The sequence below is a fragment of the Saccopteryx bilineata genome, chromosome 1, assembly GCF_036850765.1.
Source record: "Saccopteryx bilineata isolate mSacBil1 chromosome 1, mSacBil1_pri_phased_curated, whole genome shotgun sequence".
Classification (NCBI taxonomy): Eukaryota; Metazoa; Chordata; class Mammalia; order Chiroptera; family Emballonuridae; genus Saccopteryx; species Saccopteryx bilineata.
Genome location: NC_089490.1, coordinates 265,220,088 through 265,245,121, shown reverse-complemented (window position 1 = coordinate 265,245,121; position 25,034 = coordinate 265,220,088). Strand labels below are relative to the sequence as shown.

At 40.9% G+C, this 25,034-nt stretch overlaps 1 protein-coding gene and 1 long non-coding RNA gene across 8 annotated transcripts in view; one reads left to right on the top strand and one right to left on the bottom strand.

Moving 5' to 3' along the window:
- The window catches only part of RNF180 (ring finger protein 180), a 199,026-nt gene that overhangs the window by 6,635 nt on the left and 167,357 nt on the right, over positions 1-25,034 (top strand). Inside the window, exon 1 of one of the 7 annotated variants that reach the window (XM_066242488.1) lies at positions 20,173-20,289. The exons of 5 other annotated variants lie outside the window; for them this stretch is intronic. In XM_066242488.1, coding sequence (XP_066098585.1) covers positions 20,266-20,289 — 24 coding nt within the window. In that variant the 5' untranslated portion in view covers positions 20,173-20,265. Of the gene's footprint in view, positions 1-20,172; positions 20,290-25,034 lie in introns of those variants that run through there. One more of the 7 variants, XM_066242426.1, reaches the window with a different exon arrangement.
- LOC136312729 (uncharacterized) overlaps positions 16,395-25,034 on the bottom strand; it is a 176,484-nt gene continuing 167,844 nt past the window's right edge. Inside the window, exon 4 of the long non-coding RNA XR_010727041.1 lies at positions 16,395-16,455. This is a non-coding gene — a long non-coding RNA (uncharacterized lncRNA). The remainder of the gene's footprint in view (positions 16,456-25,034) is intronic.

Sequence of the window (25,034 nt, the reverse complement as noted above, 5' to 3'; positions counted from 1 at the left end):
GGCTTAATGAAGAAGTTTGTTCAGGCTTTGAATAGAGAAAGTAAATGCTTTCAACATATTATTTCTGCTTTTCCTGCCTTGTCTTTCAAGAAGATAAAAGAAGGTGTATTCGATGGACCTCAAATTCGAACTCTAATACGTGACGAAAAATTTGCCAGGAAGATAAATAAAGAGGAGAAAGCAGCATGGCAGTCTTTTGTGGCAGTTACAAAGAACTTCCTTGGCAACAGAAAAGCAGAAAAGTATGAACTTCTGGTTCAAAGGATGCTATTGGCTTTCCACAACATTGGATGTGACATGAGCGTTAAGATTTACTTCCTGGCCCTGGCCAGATGGCTCAGCGGTAGAGCGTCGGCCTGGCGTGCGGGGGACCCAGGTTCCATTCCCGGCCAGGGCACATAGGAGAGGCGCCCATTTGCTTCTCCACCCCCACCCTCTCCTTCCTCTCTGTCTCTCTCTTCTCCTCCCGCAGCCAAGGCTCCTTGGCCCGCAGCCAAGGAGCAAAGATGGCCCGGGCGCTGGGGATGGCTCCTTGGCCTCTGCCCCAGGCGCTAGAGTGGCTCTGGTCGCAGCAGAGCGACGCCCCGGAGGGGCAGAGCATCGCCCCCTGGTGGGCAGAGCAGCGCCCCTGGTGGGCGTGCCGGGTGGATTCCGGTCGGGCGCATGCGGGAGTCTGTCTGACTGTCTCTCCCCGTTTCCAGCTTCTGAAAAATACAAAAAAAAAAAAAAAAAGATTCACTTCCTGAGCAATCACCTTGATAAGTTTCCTGAATATCTTGGAGCTGTTAGTGATGAGCAGACTACTGCTGAAGCATCAAACGAGATTGTCTTCAACAAGTACACAAATGCAAGAGCCAGAAATGCAAATTTTTGCCTCAACAGAATTTAAATGTTTTGCGCAAATTTTATGATTAAGTGTTTTAATATGTTCTATTTCGAAATTGTAGACAAATTCTGATACAATCATATCTTTTAGTGCAGGGGTCGGGAACCTTTTTGGCTAAGAGAGCCATGAACGCCACATATTTTTAAAAGTAATTCCGTGAGAGCCATACAATATGTTTAACACTAAATACAAGTAAATGTGTACATTTTATGTAAGACCAACACTTTTAAAGTACAATAAGTCTCTGAATTCTTTTTAATAATGTTATGCTATTACTAACCAATGGTGAATAAAGTACTTCTTCTGGTGCTGCATGGTTTTGCTGATGGCTTTGTAGTCTGGTTGATACGTGGTGAGGTTAAGCTTCATGTAGGCGTTGAGACTTCCATCCGTTAAACCTGATCGTAGGTTGGTCTTAACGTTCTTTTGATGTGAGAAAGACTGCTCACATGCATACGTAGAGCCAAACATTGTCAGTACAGCAATACTCACACGCTGCAGTGTGTGGTATGTGACGGGAAGCATATTCCAAGTTTTGAAAATCAGCTGGTCCATGGGTTAAGGTTTTTTCATTTCTCCCTACTTGTGTTTGCTCGCCAACTCTGCTTGCTGTCGTACAAGTCTTTCCAAATCTTCATTCAGTGACTTAAACTTATTCACCCACATGTCTGAGGCCTTCGGGTCAGCAGCTTGTAGCTCAAAATTTCTGACGAAGACACCGGGGATGTAACTCAGCTTGGTGCTGTCCACTGCACACTCATGTGGATGGGTGATGGACTTAAAAAGACGAGTGTGCTCACGAAATTCTCCAAAGCGCGCTTTGAATGACTGCAGGAGATTAGATGTGAAGCCTGCTAGCTGCTGGAGATCAGGATGTTGAGCAGGGTCACTTGCTGTGCATGTATCTTTAAACTCTCCCAGTTTTTCAAAGTGTAGTAAACAACATGTTTCAGTGTCGGTGATGAAGAGTTCCAGCTTGTTTTCAAATGCAAACACTGCTTGTTTAAGGGATAAGAGTGTATTTCCAACGCCTTGCGTTTTCACGTTGAGCTGGTTTGGATGTTCAGTCATGTCCATGAGATAGTAGAACTTCAAGAGCCACTCATTGTTGGCTAACTCAGGATGCTTGACGTTTTTCATTTTAAGAAAAGTCCGGATTTCGCTCAAACCGCAAAACGGCAGAGCACCTTCCGTCTTGACAGCCAACGCACATTGTTGTGCAGAAGCAGACCGAGATAATTATTCCCAACTTTATCTAGCAGTGTTTTAAACTGGCAATCATTTAAAGCTTGGGCAACAATAAAGTTGACCACCCGAATGACCAGCAACATCACCTCACCAAGCTGCTTGCCACACAGCTGAGCAGAAAGCGCCTCCTGATGTAGGATGCAGTGAAAACTTAGGATGGGTCTCTTTTCATGTTCACAAAGAAGCACTACGAATCCTCTGTTTATCTCTACCATGCACGGAGCACCATCAGTACACACCGAAATAAGTTTATCCATTGGTAGATGTTTTTCTTTAGCAAACTCAGTGAAAGACTTAAATAAATCCTCCCCTCTTGTTGTCTCTTTCATAGGCAAAACAGCAAGACTTTCCTCATGCAGTGTGTCACCGACAGCATACCTTGCAATCATGCTGAACTGGGATAAATGGCTTACGTCTGTTGACTCATCCAAAGCGAGAGAAAAGAATGGTGCTGCATTTATGTCCTTCACTTGATTTGCCATCATGATGGTACGATCGTGAACAGTTCTTGTTGACAGAGGCATGTCTTTTATTCATTTGATTATCTTGTCTTTATTCAAAAAGTCGTCAAAAAGTTGATTGGCAACATCAAGCATGAATGTTTTTGGCATACTCCCCATCTGTGAATGGCTTTCCGTTTCTCACAATTGCTAAAGCACCAGCAAAGCTAGCCAAATTCCAGTCACCTTGTTGGGTCCAAACACAGAGTTGCTGCTGACTAGCTGCACAGTAGCTCTTGACATGCTTTCTTCCTGCTATCCCCCGCTGGATATTTCAATGCAAATGTAATATGGTGTGTGTCGAAGTGCTGCTTTTTATTTGACCGTTTCATCGATGCAATTTTATCATTGCAAATTAGACACGCTGCAGAACCTGCTCTCTCCACAAAGGCGAATTCCTCTATCCATTCCTGCTGAAAAGTACGATACTCATCTTTTTTTTCTTTTAGCCATCTTCTTCGTCAAAAGTTTCTGCATTTAGCTAGCTGACTACTTGATTAAAAGGAGGGAAGTTTACTTCACGACCTCCCAACCACCTGTGTACATTATGCATTAGCCAATAAAAATTTGATTTTGTCCTGGAGGACAGCTGTGATTGGCTCCAGCCACCCGCAACCATAAACATGAGTGGTAGGAATGAATGGATTATAATACATGAGAATGTTTTATATTTTTAACATTATTATTTTTTTTATTAAAGATTTGTCTGTGAGCCAGATGCAGCCATCAAAAGAGCCACATCTGTATTCAAGCCATAGGTTCCCGATCCCTGTTTTAGTGTATTAGTGTATTTACTGTATTATATAAATTATTATATTTTCACAAAGATGATGCCCAAGAAGACATTCTACTTCATTATGTTAAACTAAATGTTGAAAATTTTACAATAAGATGAAAACCTAAAATCTTGAATTGCAAAAAAACTGTAGCTTACAGAGAAAAACTAATGTCAGATTTGAGATTAGCACACTCGAATTAAGTAAGAACAAGTGTTTTTGTGGATGCAACAAAAATTTTGTTCCCCAGTGTAACAACCAATTCTCTGCCCTAATGACTGTGTTAGGTATAAAAATGATATACTGAAAGGTAGTTTATTATTTCATGTATTTAATACTTAAGTAAGAACAATAAAAGAGGTACACAAAACTAGATTATGTTATGAGTTTTAAAATATTAATGCAAAGATATTTAATACTTGACAAAAAAACAATAAAATTGTTATTTATAATATTTCTATATTGCTTCTTGATTGGCATCCTCACTTGCAATTTTTTTCACCTACGGACGGAATGAACATTACTGTAGGTGCTTAGAACACGCTGTTGTGCAGATGAACGATAAAAAAGAGTAAGGAATGTGAATTTGTGATTTCCATATTGGGCGGCTGCCCATGCGCCCACCTTAGAGAGAACTCGGATTACAAGTGCCATTTTTTTTTTTTCCATTTTTCTGAAGCTGGAAACAGGGAGAGACAGTCAGACAGACTCCTGCACGCGCCCGACCGGGATCCACCGGGCACGCCCACCATGGGGCGACGCTCTGCCCACCAGGGGGCGATGCTCTGCCCATCCTGGGCGTCACCATGTTGTGACCAGAGCCACTCTAGCGCCTGGGGCAGAGGCCACAGAGCCATCCCCAGCGCCCGGGCCATCTTTGCTCCAATGGAGCCTTGGCTGCAGAAGGGGAAGAGAGAGACAGAGAGGAAAGCGCAGCGGAGGGGTGGAGAAGCAAATGGGCGCTTCTCCTGTGTGCCCCGGCCGGGAATCAAACCCGGGTCCTCCGCACGCTAGGCTGACGCTCTACCGCTGAGCCAACCGGCCAGGGCACAAGTGCCATTTTTTTTTTTTTTTTTTTTTTTTTTTTTTGCATTTTTCTGAAGCTAGAAACAGGGAGAGACAGTCAGACAGACTCCCGCATGCGCCTGACCGGGATCCACCCGGCCCGCCCACCAGGGGGCGACGCTCTGCCCACCAGGGGGCGATGCTCTGCCCCTCCTGGTCGTCGCCATGTTGCGACCCTCCTGGGTGTCGCCATGTTGCAACCAGAGCCACTCTAGCGCCTGGGGCAGAGGCCACAGAGCCATCCCCAGCGCCCGGGCCATCTTTGCTCCAATGGAGCCTTGGCTGCGGGAGGGGAAGAGAGAGACAGAGAGGAAGGCGCGGCGGAGGGGTGGAGAAGCAAATGGGCGCTTCTCCTATGTCCCCTGGCCGGGAATCGAACCCGGGTCCTCCGCACGCTAGGCTGATGCTCTACCGCTGAGCCAACCGGCCAGGGCACAAGTGCCATTTTAACAACCAGTTCACCAAACTCAACAAACAATTAGGTGTCAGTTCTGCTGCTGAATCTCGCCATTGGATATTAACCGTTTGCTTATAGTATTTATAGATTTCTTCTTCCTGTCTCTTAATTTTGTTTGTAATATCTTATACTGGATCAGTATTTTCAACTTATCAATATAATTGACTGCTTTTTTGTTTAACAGTTTTATGACAACAGGTAGTTACAACATTGGTCTTCCTAAGGTTTCAGCTTCCTGCCTTACTTTCACAGATTCTTTCTTGTTAAGGTAAGGTGTAAATAAAATAAATGAAATAAACAGGCCACACAGTTTATCACTGGAATATACATAAAATTATTCATCTTTAACAATTTATCAATTTATGTAATTTATAAGTAAAGGAAATTTGGACTCATAAAGAGACATTAGAATATGTACCTCAAGAGGAAAGATCATGTGAGGACACATGAGAAGGCAGCCATCTAAAACTTAAAAAGAAATCAATCCTTATGGCCCTTTATCTTAGACTTCTATCATTCAGACTGTGAGAAAATAAATTTCTGTTGTTAAAGCTACCTAGTCTGTGATACTTTGAAATTGTAGCCCTTGCAAACTAATAGTTGTCCTAATTTTTTTAATATTTTCATTGGTTTGAGAGAGATCAGCTTGTTGTTCCACTTAGTTCCATTTTATTTGTGCACTTATTGGCTGCTAATCATATGTGCCCTGACCAGAGATCAAACCTGTGATCACACTGGGATAATGCTCTATCCACTGAGCACCTGGCCAGGAACCGGTTGTCCTATTTTTAATTATGATCATTTAGTTATGATAGTAAGATTGATCTTGGAGTGTAAGGTATTAATAGCCTTATACATTCATTATAAAATGTTCCATTCCTTTATTCTAATGTTTTTAGTGTCTGTTGATGTTTTTTCCCCAAAATCTATCATTTTATTAGGAGTTGAAAGTGGTGATTATATTAATCATCCTGTTTTATTATTATGATGCCTCTATTCTGAAGAATATCTTCTCTCCAACTATTTGTTTACCCTGAAATAGGCTGTATAGCAAAAATAGTCTGTATAGCAAAGGTAGGATAACTGCTTGATTGGGTTATTTTTTTTATTTACCCATTTTCATGTTCTGACATCATGCAAGTCACCTGGCAATTCTTAACTTGAGACTTGAGGAATTAAATTTGTTCTAGCAGGGTAAGCAAAGGACTCTCAAACTGAGAAACTCACCTAAAAGGAATTCCTGTGCTGATGATGTCCCTTGAACATTTAGCAGATACACTGTGAAACTGTTCTTTCTGGAGGGACAGGTCCTCAAGGTGCTATACTTGTCTCATGGTAAAGATAAGTTCATACTTCAAGATTACAGAACCAGGAGGAAATGATTGAGAATTAATGGACATAATTGAGAGAAAATTTAGATCCCCAGAAAATTTAAGTGAACCCAGGGTATAGTATTAGGTCCTCTATCCATACTCACAACCTTGTAGATTTCTCCATTTTAATGGCTTCAGAGTATGATCTCACATTTAAATCTCTTGCTTTTCCTGACCTGTGGTGGTGCAGTGGATAAAGCATCGACCTGGAACTCTGAGGTCACTGGTTTGAAACCCTGGGCTTATCTGGTGAAGGCACATGGGAGTTCATGCTTCCTTTCCTCCCCCCCTTCTCTCTCTCTCCCTCCCTCCCTCCCTCTCCTGCTCCTCTCTAAAATGAATAAAAAGTCTTAAAGAAATAAAATAAATCTTTTGCTTGGATACTCTTTAGAACTACAGAATCTTGAACCCAGCTATGTACTTAATAGTTCTACTTGAAAGTTGAGTGGACATCTCAAACTTATATCCAAAACTGGACTCCTGATTTGCCCGTCTTGTGTCACCTGCGTCCTTCCCCACATCAGTCCATGGCAACTCCATCCTTACAATTGCTCATGTCAAAAATTTTAGAGCCATCCACTGTTATTTATCTTAGACTCTATATTCCATCCAGCTGAAAATCCTGTTTGTTCTACCTTCAATTTCTATCCAGAAATTGACCTTTATTTTCCACCACCACTGCCATCACCCCAACCTGAGCCTTATCTTTTGGCTAGATTCCTGAAGCAGTGTTTTTCCATTAAAATAGAGTTGTCTGGTAGAAAGTTAACTGATAATTTTCATAACCATATTTCTGCTTTATACTTAGAGAATTTTATTTAAGGATAAATCTTCTAGCCCTGGCCGGATAGCTCTGTTGGTTAGAGCATCAACCTGAAGCACAGAGGTTGCCAGTTTGATCCCTAATCAGGGCACATACAGTATCTATGTTCCTGTGTGTGTTTGTGTGTGTGTCTCTCTCTCTTTCCCTCCCTCTTTCCCTCCCTCCCCCCCTCCCTCCATCCCCTCCTCTCTGGCTAAAATCAATAAATTTTTAAAAAAAGAATAAATCTAAGCCATTGAAAAAGTGCTACTTTTCCTCATTTTAATTTTCTAACTTTGATTATGGGTAAGTTTACTAGAGAGGGGGCAGAATTTTGTGGAAGCACCTGGTATATGAGGATAAGCATTTTGATTCAGCCAGAATCATAAGAAAATTTAAATTGTAATTTAGTCTCTGAATTGGGGTTTTCCCTCATTTAATGCAACAGAATGCACTTAATGAGAGGTTTGGATCATAAGTGAAATTAATGAAGAATGTGGTTTATATATGATCTGTTAGAATTTCCTTTCAATGCCCAAAGTGAGAGAACAGTAGCTCTAGTCTAGTTACCTCTAATTCAGTTCAGCAACATATATAGTGATATGCGAGGTATTTGGTGGTATTGTGAAGGATTTAAGACACTGCTTATGCCCACTCTCTGGAGCTTACAATAGAGGAAGAATACACATTAGTATAGTACCTGGTAGTGCAATGACTTGAGTGCAAAACAGAGGCTTAGGTAACAGATGACCTTCAAAGGAAAGTTTGTTCAGGAAAGAGAGAAAACAATAAAAGTACTCAGAGCTTTAAACCTTTGGGAGGGGAAGGGAAGATGATGGGATAAATAAGTAACATAAGTAAGCCCAAGTCTCTTAGCTTCCGGATTAGTGCATTTTCTACAAGGAAATACCTCTTTTTTTGTCTCCATTATCTCTCAATCATTTGCAGTAACCTGGTATAACTACTGTGTATCCAACAAAAAGCCCCTCTGTGTAACTGCTCTTACCCACAGGAGAAAAGGAGTTTGAAGCTAGGTTAGTACATTTATCTTTGCTGCCACTTGTTCATTGAATCCTTTCTTGATTATTGATACTGACCCATCAAAAAGAATATAACTACTATATCCAATGAAATTATGGCAAATTAGATAACTTGTTATCTTTCAGGTAAGACCAAGATTTATATCGTATTAATGTATTTCACATAGAGTAATATATTTTAGCCTTTATATACCCTTCTAAGAAATCAGCCTAATAATAAATAGTTTGGGGAAAGTACATATATACTTCCATCTCCTAGATTGCTCTAAAATCTCCCAAAATGGCTAAACATATCTCTTGGAACAAAAACTTATAGACTCATTATATAGTGATTTCAAAGATTTACATATGAATACATATAAGCATTTTTTTTGAAAGGTGTAGTTCAGCTTTGCTTACAACTCGATTAATTTTTTATATAATATTTTATATTTTTTTTCCTAAGAAGGTAGTGTGTGAGAAGAATGGGCCCTCACATGATTACTTTATTCATCTTGAGCACTTATTCCTCCTTTTAGCAAAGAATGGTAGCAGTTAAAATGGGTAAAATTAAGCAAAATATAGACATTAAAAATGTCTGTATTTCTTCAATGATTTTTTTTACAATTCTTAAAAGTGTCACTTGGGTTGAAAAACTCCAGTGAGCATTCAAAATCATGTGTCTGAAGTATGTTTATGAGAGCAAGAAAAGGAAAAAGGAAGAAGTTTTAAGAATAAAGAAGTGGTATTTAACTTCAATTGTGTAGCTTATGAAGATATAGGAAAGGGTAGGAAGAACCTAGTGGCTGCAATAGCATCATCTTTATATAACCTTTTCTTCTTAAGGTTAAATATGCATTGTGTCATCTCTAAGAGGTCCACAAGCCCAGGGGAGGTAGAAGAGAAAGTAAGTAGAGGGAAGATAGTGAGAGCTGATTAATGGTGACAGGTAGTTGAACTATTGAATACTTTTTTTTATCAACAAAAGTTGGTTGCTTTCCAAGAAAAATGTGTCTGGATATGAATACCATAGTGCATTATGCGGAATCATTTAAACGGTTAAAAAGCTGTTGAAGTTGACTTCAGCATGTTCAAACCGCAGAGTGTGTAACATCAACATTTATTGAAGAAGATTGAGGTCTCTCTCTGTAACTCATGATTTAGACCAGTGGTTCTCAAACTTTTTGAAGTTGGTGTGCATTTAAAATCCTACAAATAATTATAGGTGTACTATATACAAATTTCTGAGAAATATGTTATAATAAGTCAAATATTAAATAAAATATAAAATCCAAGCGTGCTTTTATGGTAATTAAATGTTTTATTTATTTATTTATTTATTTATTTATTTATTTATTTATTTTCAGAGACAGAGTCAGAGAGAGGGACAGATAGGGACAGACAGGCAGGAACGGAGAGAGATGAGAAGCATCAATCATCAGTTTTTTGTTGCAACACCTTAGTTGTTCAGTTATTGCTTTCTCATATGTGCCTTGACCGTGGGCCTTCAGCAGACCAAGTAATCCCTTGCTCAAGCCAGCGACCTTGGGTCCAAGCTGGTGAGCTTTGCTCAAACCAGATGTGCCCATGCTCAAACTGGTGACCTCGGGGTCTCAAACCTGGGTCTTCTGCATCCCAGTCCAATGCTCTATCCACTGTGCCACTGCCTGGTCAGGCCTTTTATGGTAATTAAACAAAATAAATACGACAAAATTAAATTTATTCTGACATTAAAAAAACATTTTTATGTTACATTTTTAGAATTCATAAAGAGGGGTTAAAAAATTTAAAAATGACAAAAATTATCTTTTTAAATAGTTACATTCTAAGTAAGATTTAGTAAATTCAGCAGGTCCCAGTACAAATGTGTTAAGTTTTTTCATTCTTGTGTTTATGAGAAACGTGAGCCTGATGTGTCCTAGCGATTTCCTCAATATTTGGGCATATATATGAAAGGCAAAGTCTCATTTCCTCATCAATACATTGAAGAATTCCTCTCTTTTTACTCTTAATTGTGTTGAGGGTAGAAAATCCTAATTCACATAACTAGGATGTTGAAAATTGTAGTAAAATGTTCAAAGTTTTTTTTAGATATTGCTACATAATCTTCTTTTATAGAAATCCAAAAAGCTTCAAGATACAATTCATTATGTTTAATCATCAATCCAAAACCCCCACCATACATATCATCTGAACTTTACACCAAACAAAGGATAGAAGAAATTTGCCTCCAGTCTTTCCTGGGAACATGGGAGGTAGTGTAAACAATCTAGCACCACAGGTTAACAGCCTTTTGTAACCTAATCAGGCAAGTGAGGTGGGGGGTTGGGTAGACTGTCAGCTTACAGCCAAGTCCCCACACCTCTGTCTCCCAAAAATCTATACCCCAAAAACCCTGTTGGTTTTTTGGTCCCCAACAGGCACATATTTCTCTGGAATACCATAGGGTGCACCTGGAAATCTTCTAGGCGCACCAGTGCATCCTGGCAAACACTTTGAGAACTACTGATTTAGACAGTTATAGAGTAATACATTGGAGGCTTCAACTGATATTTTAGTTATACAGCTACCAAGTCTTGAATTATAGAATTGACAGTTCAGAAATCACCTGATCCAGTCTCCTAATTGTACATATAAAGTATCTGACACCCTTGACAAAGATGGAAAGCTAGTGTGAGCAGGATCCTGAATTACAAGCCACTTTTTACTAAATAATACATGTTCTAGAAATATCCATTGAACTACATAAGGCATATAAATTCCACAGGAATCTAGTCACATCTCTTAAGAACCTGTTTTAATTTCTACTTAATATATGATTACTTTTTGGGTCCTGATGTATTCTTATATAGTCCACAAACAAATTTGGTGACTTTCTCTTGCTTTGAAAACTCAGTCATTTCCATAGACTCATTATGGCAGTGTTATTAATACTTCTTTTCTGTGGTCTGCTTGGATTTGGGCATGTTTTATTCTAATTTTGTGTATTCATAAGACACTTAAAAAACATTCAAATAGTTAGGGGGGAGCTGACATGGTATCACTTGTACAAAGTAATATCTGTGCAGCTTATTCTCAATAGAGTTATTACATATAATGTTCTGTTCATTTGAATAGTCAAGGATCCCAAAGCCTACTTCTGCAAAAACAGTTGTGGATTACTTTCTGCGGTTTCTGTGTCCTGCATAACAGTGAGATTTCTCTTTCATTAACAATACACTATTCCTTTTTATTACAAAAAGAGTACTCTTTCTCATTTCATGGAGACATAATGAGATGGACCAAGCACTTCCAGTATACAACCTGTAGGTTATTGATTATGCCTCAGTCTAATGGCGCCAGATACAGAATGGTACTTTTATGCAAATAATTAAAAAGTATATACACATTTTAGATTTAAGTTTCCAGAGGGTAGGGGCAGCATTCCTCAATCAGTAGTACCGTATCTCTATTCTGCATGTCATTTTCCCTCTGATTTTAGTAGTCATTATCTCCCCAAATCCTGCCATTCCTTTCTGAGCGCTAATGACTAATTTAGATGTACATTAAAAAGGAATCTGATCATATCAGCATCAAATGTGCTTGCATTGACATATCCATAAACCTCCTGCTTTTACACTACTTTTCAGCTGATGTAAGAGCTGAGATGCTGTATCATTTAGGTGTAGTAACGTGATCTTGAGAGTCAAGGTGGATATTACCCCTTATCTGTGGTGCAGTTTTATTAGCTTATCCTTTAGTACAACCATTATGAAAGAAAGTATGGTGGTTCCTCAAAAACTAAGAATAGAACTACCATATGACCCAGCAATCCCTCTACTGGGTATCTACCCCAAAAACTTGAAAACATTGATACGCAAAGATACATACACCCTTACATGTTTATTGCAGCATTATTTACAGTGGCCAAGTCATGGAAACAACCGAAGTGTCCCTCAATAGAGGATCAGATAAAGAAGTTGTGTTACATATATACAATAGAATACTATTCAGCCATAAGAAATGATGACATAGTACCATTTACAACAACATGGATGAATCTTGAGAACATTATACTGAGAGAAATAATCAGAAAAGGCTAAGAATTGTATGATTTCACATATAGGCGGGATATAAAACTGAGACTCATGGACATAGATACAAATGAAGTGGTTACCGGGGAGGGGATGTGGGGGAGGAGGATGGGTGAGGAGTTGGGGGAAGGGTGTAAGGAGGGACAAATATAAGGTGACAGAAGGTGATTTGACTTTGGGCGATGATTATACAACATAATCAACAGTTAAAATGCTATAGAAATGTTTACCTGAAACTTACGTTACTCTTATTATTGAATGTCACCCTCTGAACTAGCTAAGTCAGTTTAGTGTTTTGTATTCTAATTAAGTATGAATTGCTCCTTTCACACTTTTACCATTTGACCTCCCTTGGCTTTTTATCTTATATTTACCATGTTCCAATTTTAAGAAATATACAGATAATTGATAAGAGAATTTCAAATTTTTTGGTCATTTTACTTATTGATGTTTCTTTCTTGTTTGCTGCCAGATGAGTTTTACCTCTTAAGAAATTATCAACTCAACATTTTTCTCTTTTCTGCCAGAGCTTTTATTCTATGCATTTTATAACAGGAAAAATACACAAGTAAACAGCATTCTAATGTTCTTTAGGTACTCTTATGGACTGAATTGTGTTGTAACCCCACCACCACTGCCACCAAATCCACATGTTGAGCCCTAACCACCAACATAATTGTGTTTGGAAATAGGACTTTAAGGAAATAATTAAAGTTAAACAAGGTCATGAAGGTATAGACCTAATCCAGTAGGACTGGGTTCTACTCTCTCCATAAATAAATTACCTTTGAGTTAGTCAGCCTTTTCTGTAGAAGCCTAGAATAAGAGATAGGATTATACAGGGGGTCCTCAGGTTACAACACAATTTTGTTCCTATGACAGTGATAAAACCTGAATTTTGGTGTAAGTCGAAACACACCCTAGCCTGTCACTTACCTATCCTAACATAGTTGTTAAATCATAATCTAGAACATAAAAACACAACTAAGCCACAGAAAAATGAAGAGGACATAAGTAAACTACTGTACTGTACACTGTACTGTAGTAACAGAAAAAATGACAAGCAACACAAATGGAACATTTGTGCTTTTAACAGTCCAAAAATGGCGTAGGTAAGCATACTTGGGGATGCCAACTCCCTCTTTCATATGCCACATTATATTCTGCCATGTGCAACCAAAATAGTTCATCCACATAGTCCGTAAGTACGACGCTAACTGTGTAAGCCAAAACACATCTCAATTTTTTAAAGTTTTTATGGAAGTGAGCATTGGAAACAAGAAACATCCTATGTAGAGACTTTTGTAACCCAAAGACCCCCCTATATAGTCAGTTTGAACTAAAAGGTACAAAGGAAAGTGTGGACAAGTCCTGCCTGGCTGAGGATGATGGAGACGCAAAGACCCAACTCTGGGGACCAGGTTCAGTGATGCAGATCCACGTTATTCAGGAAGTGAACTAGCTTATATACATGGGTTCAGCCAATAGGATGTTATACTAAGACAAATGGCCAAAAAAGGTCAGGAGGCTGCCTGGCTAGTGCTGAGTCATTTTCGTATAGCGGGCAAGCTCCCTCCAGGGTGTGCCAGGGAGGGTTTATCCTTGCTGGAGTGTTCTCACAGCATAGCATCAGCCACAGCTGTCGGATAAATGCTCTGCACACTACCTACATCTCCCCCTTCTTTTTTAATTAAGGCGAGTTGAACTTGCTTGATGACTGCTTGTTGCTGTTGTAGCTTCTGAATGCTACGCATTATGCAATGGAACCCTAGTAGAACTTAAATACCTATAATACCTATTATACTATATGCTAATAGATTAGCTGGATTAAACAATGAGGCAAGCTTCTGTAATGTTTGACTAGTTAGGAAATAGAATGGGGGTCTTAAACAGGGGATTCCTCCTAGGGTTCGGGATGTCATTTCCCTCCCATTGTGTTACAGAGACCTTCTAGGTGCCATTAAACACAGTTGTATTTTGATTGTAAAAAAATGGATGTAGGTCCATGCACGACTCCTTCCCACAAAGGTCCCAGTGTCCAAACACGAAACAATGGCTTGCCACAGGCTGCGTATTGCATGTGATTACATTCCGTTTCTCAGCCTCCGATGCCAAACTCTGAGGTTGATGGTCTGCGCATCTGGGCCAGAGGCAATGCGGCAGTCTCTCCAGGGAATTCTCTCTCTCGGGAGTGTTTTTAGATGTTCGTCATACAGGAACGGGCAAAGAGGCGACCCTGGGAAGGCAGGGTTAGTGGGGCGGGCCCAACTTTGGTAGCTAGGGAGAGGAGGGCTTGTAGGCCAAGTACTGAGCCTTGGTTGGTAGTACTGTTTTCAGTAAAGTCTCTGTAGTATGATTTTGAAGGAGGACCCACCCCTCTGAGGGGATGGTGTTAATATTCAGAGTAAACTTAAGTAGCATTGGGTCACTGAGGTTACCCCATATAGTGCTGTTCCACTGTTGGGGTTCCCGGCCACTGTTGTCACAGGGGAGACTAAGGGAGCAGTTACTGGAATATACTGCTGGAAACTGTGGGCTATTAACTTCAACAGGCATAATTATGCCAGGGTGGGGAACAGCCACCCAGACCTGAGGATCTCCTTGCGCCTGGGTGTTCACTGTGATAATGGCACACGAGGAGGAAAAGAGTGCCTGGACCTGGGGGTCCATCAGGGGCCATTCTCTGGGCCCGCCCCGCCAAAGCCTCCACATCCCCTCAGGTGATGGGCGCACACGCTGGCTGCGAGGTCTTCTTCTGGGGTGCTGAGGACCTCTTCTCCTCAGGTGTAGTCTGTGTGGAGGAGGCCAGGGCTGTGGCTTTGGACGGGTGAAGATTGAGCCACTTAGCCTGACCTGTGGTGGCGCAGTGGATAAAGCATCAACCTGGAAATGCTGAGGTCGCCGGTTTGAAACCCTGGGCTTGCCTGGTCAAGGCACATATGGGAGTTGATGCTTCCAGCTTCTCTCCTCTTTCTCCATCTCTCTCTCTCTCTCTGTCTCTCCCTCTCCTCTCTAAAATGAATAAATAAAAAATAAAATAAATTAAAAAAAAAAAGATTGAACCACTTAGTGGGTGCCCAAGAAACCCTGTCAAGCAGGTTAGGGGGTTCCTGGGATCCAAATTGGCTAAAAAACACAAGCATAACTTCTCCCTTGTGTTAAAAGAGGGTGTGATCCCCACCACTGTGCCATGACTGGGTCTTTCCAGCATCATTTCTGAGAGGGGGAGGGGAGAGAGAGAGAGAGAGAGAGCGAAAGATACAGAAAAATAGACAAGACAGGCAGACAGAAAGAAAAAGGACACATGGGGGCATACAGGCTGGCCCATGGGTCTGCAGCAGGAACACGTGTTGGAGTTAAAGCTGGGGTAGAAAATGGCGTCTGAGAGGCTGGGGTAGGGCACTGAGCCCGGGCAGGGAATGTGGAAGTAGCGACTTCTGCTTCTTCAGGTGGCGGAGCTGATGGTGCGGTTTCTAATGTATCTGGTTTCGTTTCTGCAAGCTCGGCTGCAAGTCCATCAAACACGGTGGCTCTACATGGGGAGGCGAATATGGAAGTAGGGGTTCCTCTGAAAGAGGAGCAGCCTGTAGGACCTTAGGGACCTGCGGAGGGTCCCCAGCAGGAGCACCGGTCAAGCAGGCATGTATTGCCAATAAGGTAGGAGTGAGGCCGAGAGGGAAGGCTTGCCCCCCATGCACCGGGGCCAAACGAATGCGTTGGAGAGCTCAGGCCCAAGTATCCGGGTCCCAGAGGGGTGCGTCCTCAATCCAGGGATTGAGACTAGAGAGATTCTCCCAGTAAATACTGAGATCCTCTTCACAAACTTCAACTCACCTACTCTGCAATAGGGCATGCAGGGCTCCAGCCTGCGGGAGAAGGTTTCCCATTGCAGAGGGTCACTCACCCGTCCCTTGGATGCTGGTTAGGTCCCTGTTCGGGTGCCAGAATGTGGACAAGTCCTGCCGGGAGTTGAGGATGATGGAGATGAAAAAACCCGACTCTGGGGACCAGGTTCAGTGACGTAGATCCACTTTATTCAGGAAGTAAACTAGCTTATATACATGGGTTCAGCCAATAGGACGTTATACTAGGACAAATGGCCAAAAAAGGTCAGGAGGCTGCCTGGCTAGCACCGAGTCATTTCTGTATAGCGGGCGAGCTCCCTCCAGGGTGTGCTGGGGAGGGTTTATCCTTGCTGGAGTGTTCTCACAGTGTAGCATCAGCCACAGCTGCCAGGTAAGTGCTCTGTGCTCTACCTATAGGAAAGAAAGACTTTCAGATTTATGGAAACAGAATAATAGAGCTATCTGGATACTGGCTGTGAATATGCCTTATTTTTCAAGAAAAGGGAAGAATGACCCTAAGGGTAATTCAGAGATCAGCAGGACTGTCACTGCCTCCGTAGGCCCAGAGGGCAGGCTTATCCTTCTGCCTTTCAGAGTGTGGACTACCTCCTCAGTTTCAGCTGGCCAGGCTGTCTCTGCCCATGGCCTCAGAGGCAAGACTAACTCCATGGCTGAGAATCCTGGGCCATCCATGTCAGTGGACAGAAGACAAAGCTATCACCTTTGGGTCCCAGACAGCAAAGAGAATTATTCTTGAGTCAAGATCCAATGGAATTTGTCTTGCGAAGATTTGGACTTACTTGGAACCTGTCACCATTTTCTTCTTTCTGCCTGCCTTCTTTTCGAATGTGAATGTCTATTGCATGTCTTTCCCGCCATTTTATTTTGGAAGGATATAATTTTTCTGGCTTCACAGATTCACAGTATAGGGGAGTCTGTCTCGGGATAAGTCATACCTCAGGTCTCACCAATACTTGATTTAGATGATACTTTAGACATCGAGTTGATTTTGAAATGGGTTACAACTTTGGGGGCTGTTAGGATAGGGTGAATATGTATATTTTGCATGTGAGAAGGGCATGTATTTTGCAGGCCAGAGGGAGGATGTTATAGACTGATTTGTGCCCTTCCCACCCCCCAAAATGCATGTGTTGAAGCCTTAACCCCCAATATAATGACATTTAGAGACAGATTCTTAAGGGAGGTAAATTATTTTAAATGAGGTTAGAGGATGGGACCAATCCAACAGGACCATTGACATTGTAGAACAGGAAGAGACCAGCAGAGTGCATGCCCAGAGGAAGGCCACATGAGGACACAGAAAGAAGGTAGCTGTCGGCATAGCAGGAAGTGAGCCCTAACCAGAGCCCAACATTTTTGGCACACACCTCTCAGATTTCCAGCCTCTAGAGCTTGAAAAAACAAATTTCTGTTGTTTAAGCCACCCAGTTTATGGGATTCTGTTACAGCAGCCCAAGTAAACCAATACAGGTATCATACTGAGTAGGGAGAAATTTTTCTTACATTAAACAACCAATGTGGTTGTCAAATTTCAAAGGAAAACCTATTTTTAATTATCTGACTAGCCAAGTCAAAAACAAACTTCCCATTTTCAGTTAGTAAATATTGGTAACTTTGAGCATATGTTAGTATTAGATATAAAAATAATTGTTTTTAATGAACACAGTTTGTTTTTAGAGCAGTTTTAGCTTTAAAAAATTGATCAGAAAGTATAGAAAACTCCCACATATTCCCTCTCCCCTTACACATAACATGTTGCAATTGATAAATTAATACAGGGTGGGCAAAAGTAGGTTTACAGTTATTTGTATGGACAATAATACAATAATTTTTTTTTTTTTTTTTACATAGGCAGAGATAGGGACAGACAGGAATGGAGAGAGAGATGAGAAGCATCAATCATTAGCCTTTCGTTGTGAGTTGCGACTTCTTAGTTGTTCATTGATTGCTCTCCCACACGTGCCCTGACCGCGGGCCCCCAGCAGACCGAGTAACCCCCCGCTGGAGCCAGCGACCCTGGGCCCAAGCTGGCGAGCTTTTTTTTGCTCAAGCCAGATGAGCCCGCGCTCAAGCTGGCAACCTCGGGGTCTCGAACCTGGGTCCTTCCACATCCCAATCCGACACTCTTATCCACTGCGCCACCACCTGGTCACGCAATACAATAATTAATAATTAATACAGGAATAACCTTTGTTTCACATACTCACAACTCTAAACTTTCTTTTACCCCACCCTGTATTGATGTATTATTTTAATCTAAAGTTCTTAGTTTTCATTAGGGTTTACTTCTTGTGTTGTATAGTTCTATAGGTTTTAACAAATGTATAATGCCATTAATTAACCATTATAGTAACAGAAACTATGGTTTCACTGCCCTAAAATTCTCCTGTGTTCAACCTATTCATCCCTCTCTCTCTACCCACATTATTAGATGTTCAGATGTAAAGATGAGATTGCTAGAAAACACTAATTGCAAATTGTTTTCTTTACTATTTTTTGCTATGATAGAAGAGTTAGAATATTTCATATTCAAAGTTCTTTGCATGAAATACAAAAATAAAAATCTGTTGTACTGAGGACTTATAAGAATCTTAATATTATAACTTGTGACCCAAAATTTGAATTTTTGCAGCTTGAGCTCTGAAGCTGCTTTGCAAGCATAACTTTGCCTTTTTGGGCACTGAAACTGCCAGCAGCCTCCCTGTGGTAATTGCATCATTTAATAAATTATACTGCTTACATCATTGTTAAATAATACTCCCTATGCCCCTATACTATGATTGTGTGATCAGAGACAGCCCTTTTGTTCTGCAGGCCTGGGCTGAAACTGGAACTTGCTGAAATAAGCATGAGACTTCATTCATTCTTGATATATTTATTGTTCTTACCTCACATTGTTCTCACCTCACAACACCATATGGTTGTTCACTGAGTCAGCCAACTATTGAAAGTCCAGTTGCTCCCACCAATCAGAAAACAAGGGACGTAAGTTTATGGTCTTATTGCTTCTAGTAACCCATTTCTGATCAACAGGTCTTTGCAACTTTTGCCTTTATAGACTTCTTCATTTTGGAATGTGTTCTCAGTTCATACTGAGAATACCAAGGACTACATTTCCCAGTTTGCAAATTGTTACTTGAATAAACTCTCTGAAATTCTTTAGAAAGGTATCTCCAGATTTTTGTTTACAGTCCCTATATGAGAGGTTTACTTTATGTTAGATTTTCCATCTTGGCCCATTTCCAACTGTTCAGGATTTGGATTCCAAATGCCTTCGTTAACATTTAACCATTTCTTCAGTGGTGAAAGGGGCTGGAACTGTTTATCACATATAAACTGATCTTTGACTATTGTCAGTTTTATGATGAGAGAGTAGCAGGAACACTTTCCTATATCTCCATTCTCCAATGTTCCCTTGATAATAAGTAATGCCCCTATAGACAGAGGTAGGAAAATAACACTCTGATTCCTTGAAATTCCTTGACTTTTACCTGTCATGACAAACTGATCTTGCATCCTGGACTTGTCACTGTAGACATTGCTTTATTTTGAGGGACAGGTGACAGAGAGAGAGATAAGAAGCATCAACTTGTGGTTGTGGCTTTAGTTGTTCATTGATTGCTTTCTCATATGTGCCCTGACCACAGGGATCCAGCTGAGCCAATAAAACCTTGCTCAAGCCAGCGACCTTGGGCTTCAAGCCATTGTCCTTTGGGCTTAAGTCAGTGACCATGGTTATGATCTCATGCTCAAGCTGGCAACCCTGCACTCGAGCTGGTGAGCCTGCACTCAAGCTAGATGAGCCCACGCTCAAGCCAGTGACCTTGGGGTTTTGAACCTGGGTCCTCAGTGTCCCAGGCCAACACTCTATTCATTATACTACTGCCTGGTCAGGTGAACATTCTTTTTAAAATATTTTAAAATTATTTACTGATTTTTTTTTTTTTTTTTTAGAGAGAGGAAGGGAGACAGAGAGAGAGAAACATCAGCTTGTTGGACTTGGTCTGCTTTGCCATGCCCTCATTGGTTGTCTTGTATGTGCCTTGACCAGGGATGGAACCCACAATCATGGCGTGTCAGGATGACATTCTAATCAACTGAGCTACCTGACCAGGGCCCATACTGAGCATTCTTTATCCATTGTTCTCAAATAGACAAGCATGGAGTTATATCGATGAGGAGGGTGGTGCATACACACACATGCAAAAGCTAACTGAAGTCACTGTAAGTTGTTAAAGTAATTGTTGAGTTTCATTGACAGTTTTGTTTTGCGTCTTTTAAGATGGTCATGTGTTTTATTCTTTTAATCTGTTAATTTGCTGAATATTTTGAATAGGATTTTTTTCTTTTTAATTTTATGTATTGGGATGATACTGATTAACATAATTAGGTAGGTTGCAGGTGCCCAATTCTACAACACTTTTCTGTACTCTATTGTTTGTTCACCCTCCCAGCCAACAAGTCAAGCGTTTGTCTGTCACCATTTTATTTTTCATTTTGAACCGCCCTTGAATTCCTGGAAATGATCTTATTTGGTCAAAATGTATTATTTTAATTCACCATTGGATTCTATTGGATAATATTTTATTTAAAATTTTGGCATCTATATTCATGAATATATTGGTATATTATTCTTTATGATCCTTGCCTAGTTTAATATCTCCTTATCTAATCAATACATAAAGGTTATTTTTACAGAATTAGTCTTCCTGTTATATTTTTTGGACCATTAATTTCTTGACTGGTAAAATTTTCCAATTATATAATTTTTGCCTGTGTCCCTCGCTACATTTTATGGGCTTTGGAGAAAATATTTCAACTCTATTTCAGTTTTTGAAGTTGTTTTGATTTATTCTTGTTTTCTAATTTTAGGTTAATTTTAATAACTTAAAATTTTGTCTACTTTAAGTCATTATATCCATGAATAACAAAGAAGGAGGTAAGCAAAATTGGAGACCAAGGAGTGTTGAATTAAACCTATGACAAAAGCTGATATTTTACCAGAAAAAAAGTGGTAAATAGCAAAAGGTAGATGAAGGAGTGAAACTTCCTTATGGAGGTTATAATTCCAGCAGCTGGCTTTATAGAAAACTTCAACCAAATTTGTTATAAATATCCAGAGGAACTCATCTGTTCTTCTTAAATATTTTAAAGGGTATTTGTAGAAAATAAGATGTTCAGGGTCAACACTTTTGGGACACCTGTTTTGCATAAAGTACAGTTCTCAAAATGTGGTGCATGGCCCCTGGTGTCTCTAAGACCTTTAAAGAATCAGCTCAAACTGTTTTCTGGATAATACTAAGATGATGTTCGCCTATTTTTTTTTTTTTTACTGTGTTAACATTTTCATTAATAATGTAAAAGCAACAGCAACACTACTAGTCCCGTAGCAGAATCAAGGCTGTGGTGACAGAGTGTACTAATAGTTATTTGATTCTTCATGTACGGTTGAAAAACTGTTTATTGAAACAGTAGATATTATGGATTTTATTAAATCTTTAGTTTTAATTACATATCTTTTAAATATTCTGTGTGGGAAAAGAATGGGCAGAAGCATAAAGTACTTCTACAGTGCACTGAGGGCTGATGGGTGTCTTGAGGCAAAGCCCTTGTTCAGTTGTTTTAGTGGAGAGCTGAACTATCCACCTTCCATGCCTCACCATTTTTACTTGAACTATTGACTGATTATTCAGACATGGGTATTTGGCAGTATTTGTTGCAAGTGATAAAATTTGAGCTTTAGGACCCTGGCCGGTTTGCTCAGTGGTAGAGTGTCGGCCTGGTATGCAGGAGTCCCAGGTTCAATTCCCGGCCAGGGCACACAGGAGAAGCGCCCATCTGCTTCTCCACCCCTCCCCCTCTCCTTCCTCTCTGTCTCTCTCTTCCCCTCCCGCAGCCAATGCTCCATTGGAGCAAAGTTGGCCTGGGTACTGAGGATGGCTCCATGGCCTCTACCTCAGGTGCTAGAATGGCTCTGGATGCAACAGAGCAACGCCCCAGAGGGGCAGAGCATCGCCCCCTGGAGGGCATGCCGGGTGGATCCTGGTCGGGCGCATGCGGGAGTCTATCTGACTGCCTCCCCATTTCCAGCTTCAGAAAAATACAAAAATAAAAAATTGAGCTTTAAACAAAAAATAGCACTTTAGAAAACTTGTGTCTATCACTGTGAATTTGATTATTGCCCAATAATTAAAGACATTTTTGTGAGGGTGATATTAACAAATAACGGCTTTTTTGATATTCTACAATGAAATGTGAAGTGTGTCAATACTGGGGAGATATACATAACTCAACAAAACATTATTTTCCGAAAGCACAGTGCATTGAGGAAATACCAGAAAGTGACAGGAGGACTAGAATAGGGAGTGAAGTACAGCAATAGGGAGTCTGTGAGCAGACAATATGGAGTATATCAAGCAGATATTAGTAGCTTGTGCGGTTCAAGAGACCAAGCATGGGACAGGAAATAAGGTTATCATCATAAAGACTGTGACTTAGGTGGGAAAACTCATGAGTAAAATAATGAATTAATGCTTGTGAAATTGACTAACCAATGCTGAGTACTAGTTAGGTACTTAGCAAATAGTTGTTTAAAAAACACTGTTTTTCATCACTGTTCATCCAGTGTTCTGTGACCCCAGATCCAGGGCAACTGCTGAGCCAACTTCCAGTCACTCTTGCTCCGAGGGGCTGTGGAGAACCTGGAAGGTGACAGAGGTACATGGAAGATGTTGCCATTGGCGGAGTCCTAGGAGCACAGTTATTGTTGGAAGCTCTTGCAGCATAATTGCCATTCCATCAATTAGAACAAAATCATTTGACTTTTTCTAACTGTCACGAACCCTGGAGGTGCTGTACTCCATCCTGCTCCTTATGCATGTCTGTTAATTTCCAATTGCTGCTGTAACAGCTTATCACAGACTTAGTGGATTAAAACAGCACAGGTTTATTATCTAACAGATGTGCAGGTAAGAAGTTTGGCCTGGACCTCACTGGGCTAAAATCATGGTGTTAGCAGAGCTGTGTTCCTTCTAGTGGTTGCAGGGAGAATCCCATTTCCTTACCTTATCTGACTTACAGAGGCTGCCTATTCTACTTTCGCTCATGGCTACCTTCTTCCATCTTAAAAACCGGCAACTTTGGGCTAAATTCTCAAGCTGCCACCATCTCTCTGGTTCTTTTCCCTGCTCTATTGTGATTACTACATTGAATTTACCCAGGTAATCCGGGATACTCTCTCAATTTCAAAGATTCTTAATTAAGCACATCTGCAAAGTCTCTGTTGATATGTAAAGTGACATGTTCACAGGTTTCCAGGATTAGGATGTGGATATCTTTGGGATATATTATTTTTCCAACAAGTATGGACACAGGATCAGAGAGGGCAAGGATTTGACTAAGACCACACAGCAGCAGGTGAACGTGTTGAGACTTGATAGTTGGCCTGGATCTGGGGTATGAGGTGGAAGAGGAAGGAAGGAAGGAATCAGAGCTGTAACATGAGATTAGTATCTACCTAGTGTCCAGAATTTTGTTAGGCAATCTCACAAGCATTACTTTTTTATTTTACTCATTTCCTAGGGTATACCTAATTATTATTAATCTCATGTTACATCTGAAGACAGAATTGAACAGCTCAACATACTGTCCCCTGCCCCCAACTCACTCATTTCCAGACAGAAGATTCCAGAGTTTGGTCTATAAGTCAGAGACAAAGGAGGGAGTAGGAGAAGAGAACGAAGGATGAAGTCAGGGGAAATAAACCCCCGTTACTTCCAGCTGCTCTGTGGATGGGTGAAAGCTCAGCTTCCTTGGTGTTACATTTGTGGGCAATGTGGGCATAATCAATTACCTGGTAACTGAAATTGAGCCCTTGCGACCTGCTTGAAGTTGCAGAGCCAGCAGGGTAGTTAGACGCCCAAGGATACAACTGTGGAATGTCAAACCCATTGGCTTCTCAGGCTCCCCAGGCTCCTCCTCCCACTGAGCCCACCTTATCTGCTCCTGTATAGTTATCTGGTTAGTAGACAGACTGGTGCTGTGGTTTGAGTTCTGGCTTCTGCTACAGAGCCCCACCTTCTGCACCCTGCATTTTCTCTTCTTAACTCATTTACCCCTGGGTCTCTCTCTGATGTAGATGTTAGTGTCCACCCGAGTGTGGCATATGTGATTCAAATAACAGCTTTTCCTCTTACAACTCTGGGATGTTGGACAGAATTCTTACCCTGCCTGACTGTCTTGGTTTCCTCTTTTATAAAACGACATTGATGGTAACTATCTTATACTGTTAACATCAAAATGAATACCATGGAAATTAAATTAAATTAAATAGGGAATCACGGGGCTAGGCTGTCATTATATCTATTCTGCAGGCATATCCAAACAGCTCAGAATAGACTAAGGTGGCAGATTAGAGGAAGCCCAGGCTCATACTGCTACTTGAGCACAAATGTATGCGTCTGCCCTGAATGGCCCCTGTACACCTGCCTAGGAATGAAGGGGGCTACATTCCTTTATATTGCCATCTTAGTCCACTGTGAAATGCTCTGTGGATCCCCAGGGCAGCAAAGCTGTTCAGAATGCTTCTGGAGAAAAAAACAGGACACAGACACTGTGACTCATGAACTTGGCTAGCACACTCTTCTCTGCAGATGCTTAACGTGTATCAGCATCTCAACCTCTGAAGTCCCACTGCCACAAAGTGCGGCTGAGCCTTTTTCAATGATGTTTGCCCTCAGATGTTTGGACCATCTGGCAGCATGCTGGTGTTCTGAGGATATCCTGGCACAATTTGGTGACACTAGATCAGGTATGCCTCTGATCACAGCCTCCCACTGGGCAACAGGTACCTTTTCATGCAAAGGGACAGCCAGCTTTTGTATGCAAAAGTTGAGGAAACTCATCTTAGGGAATGTTGAACAATGCCAAACCATAGAAAAACGTCTTCCCCATACCCCTGGAGTTTTTTT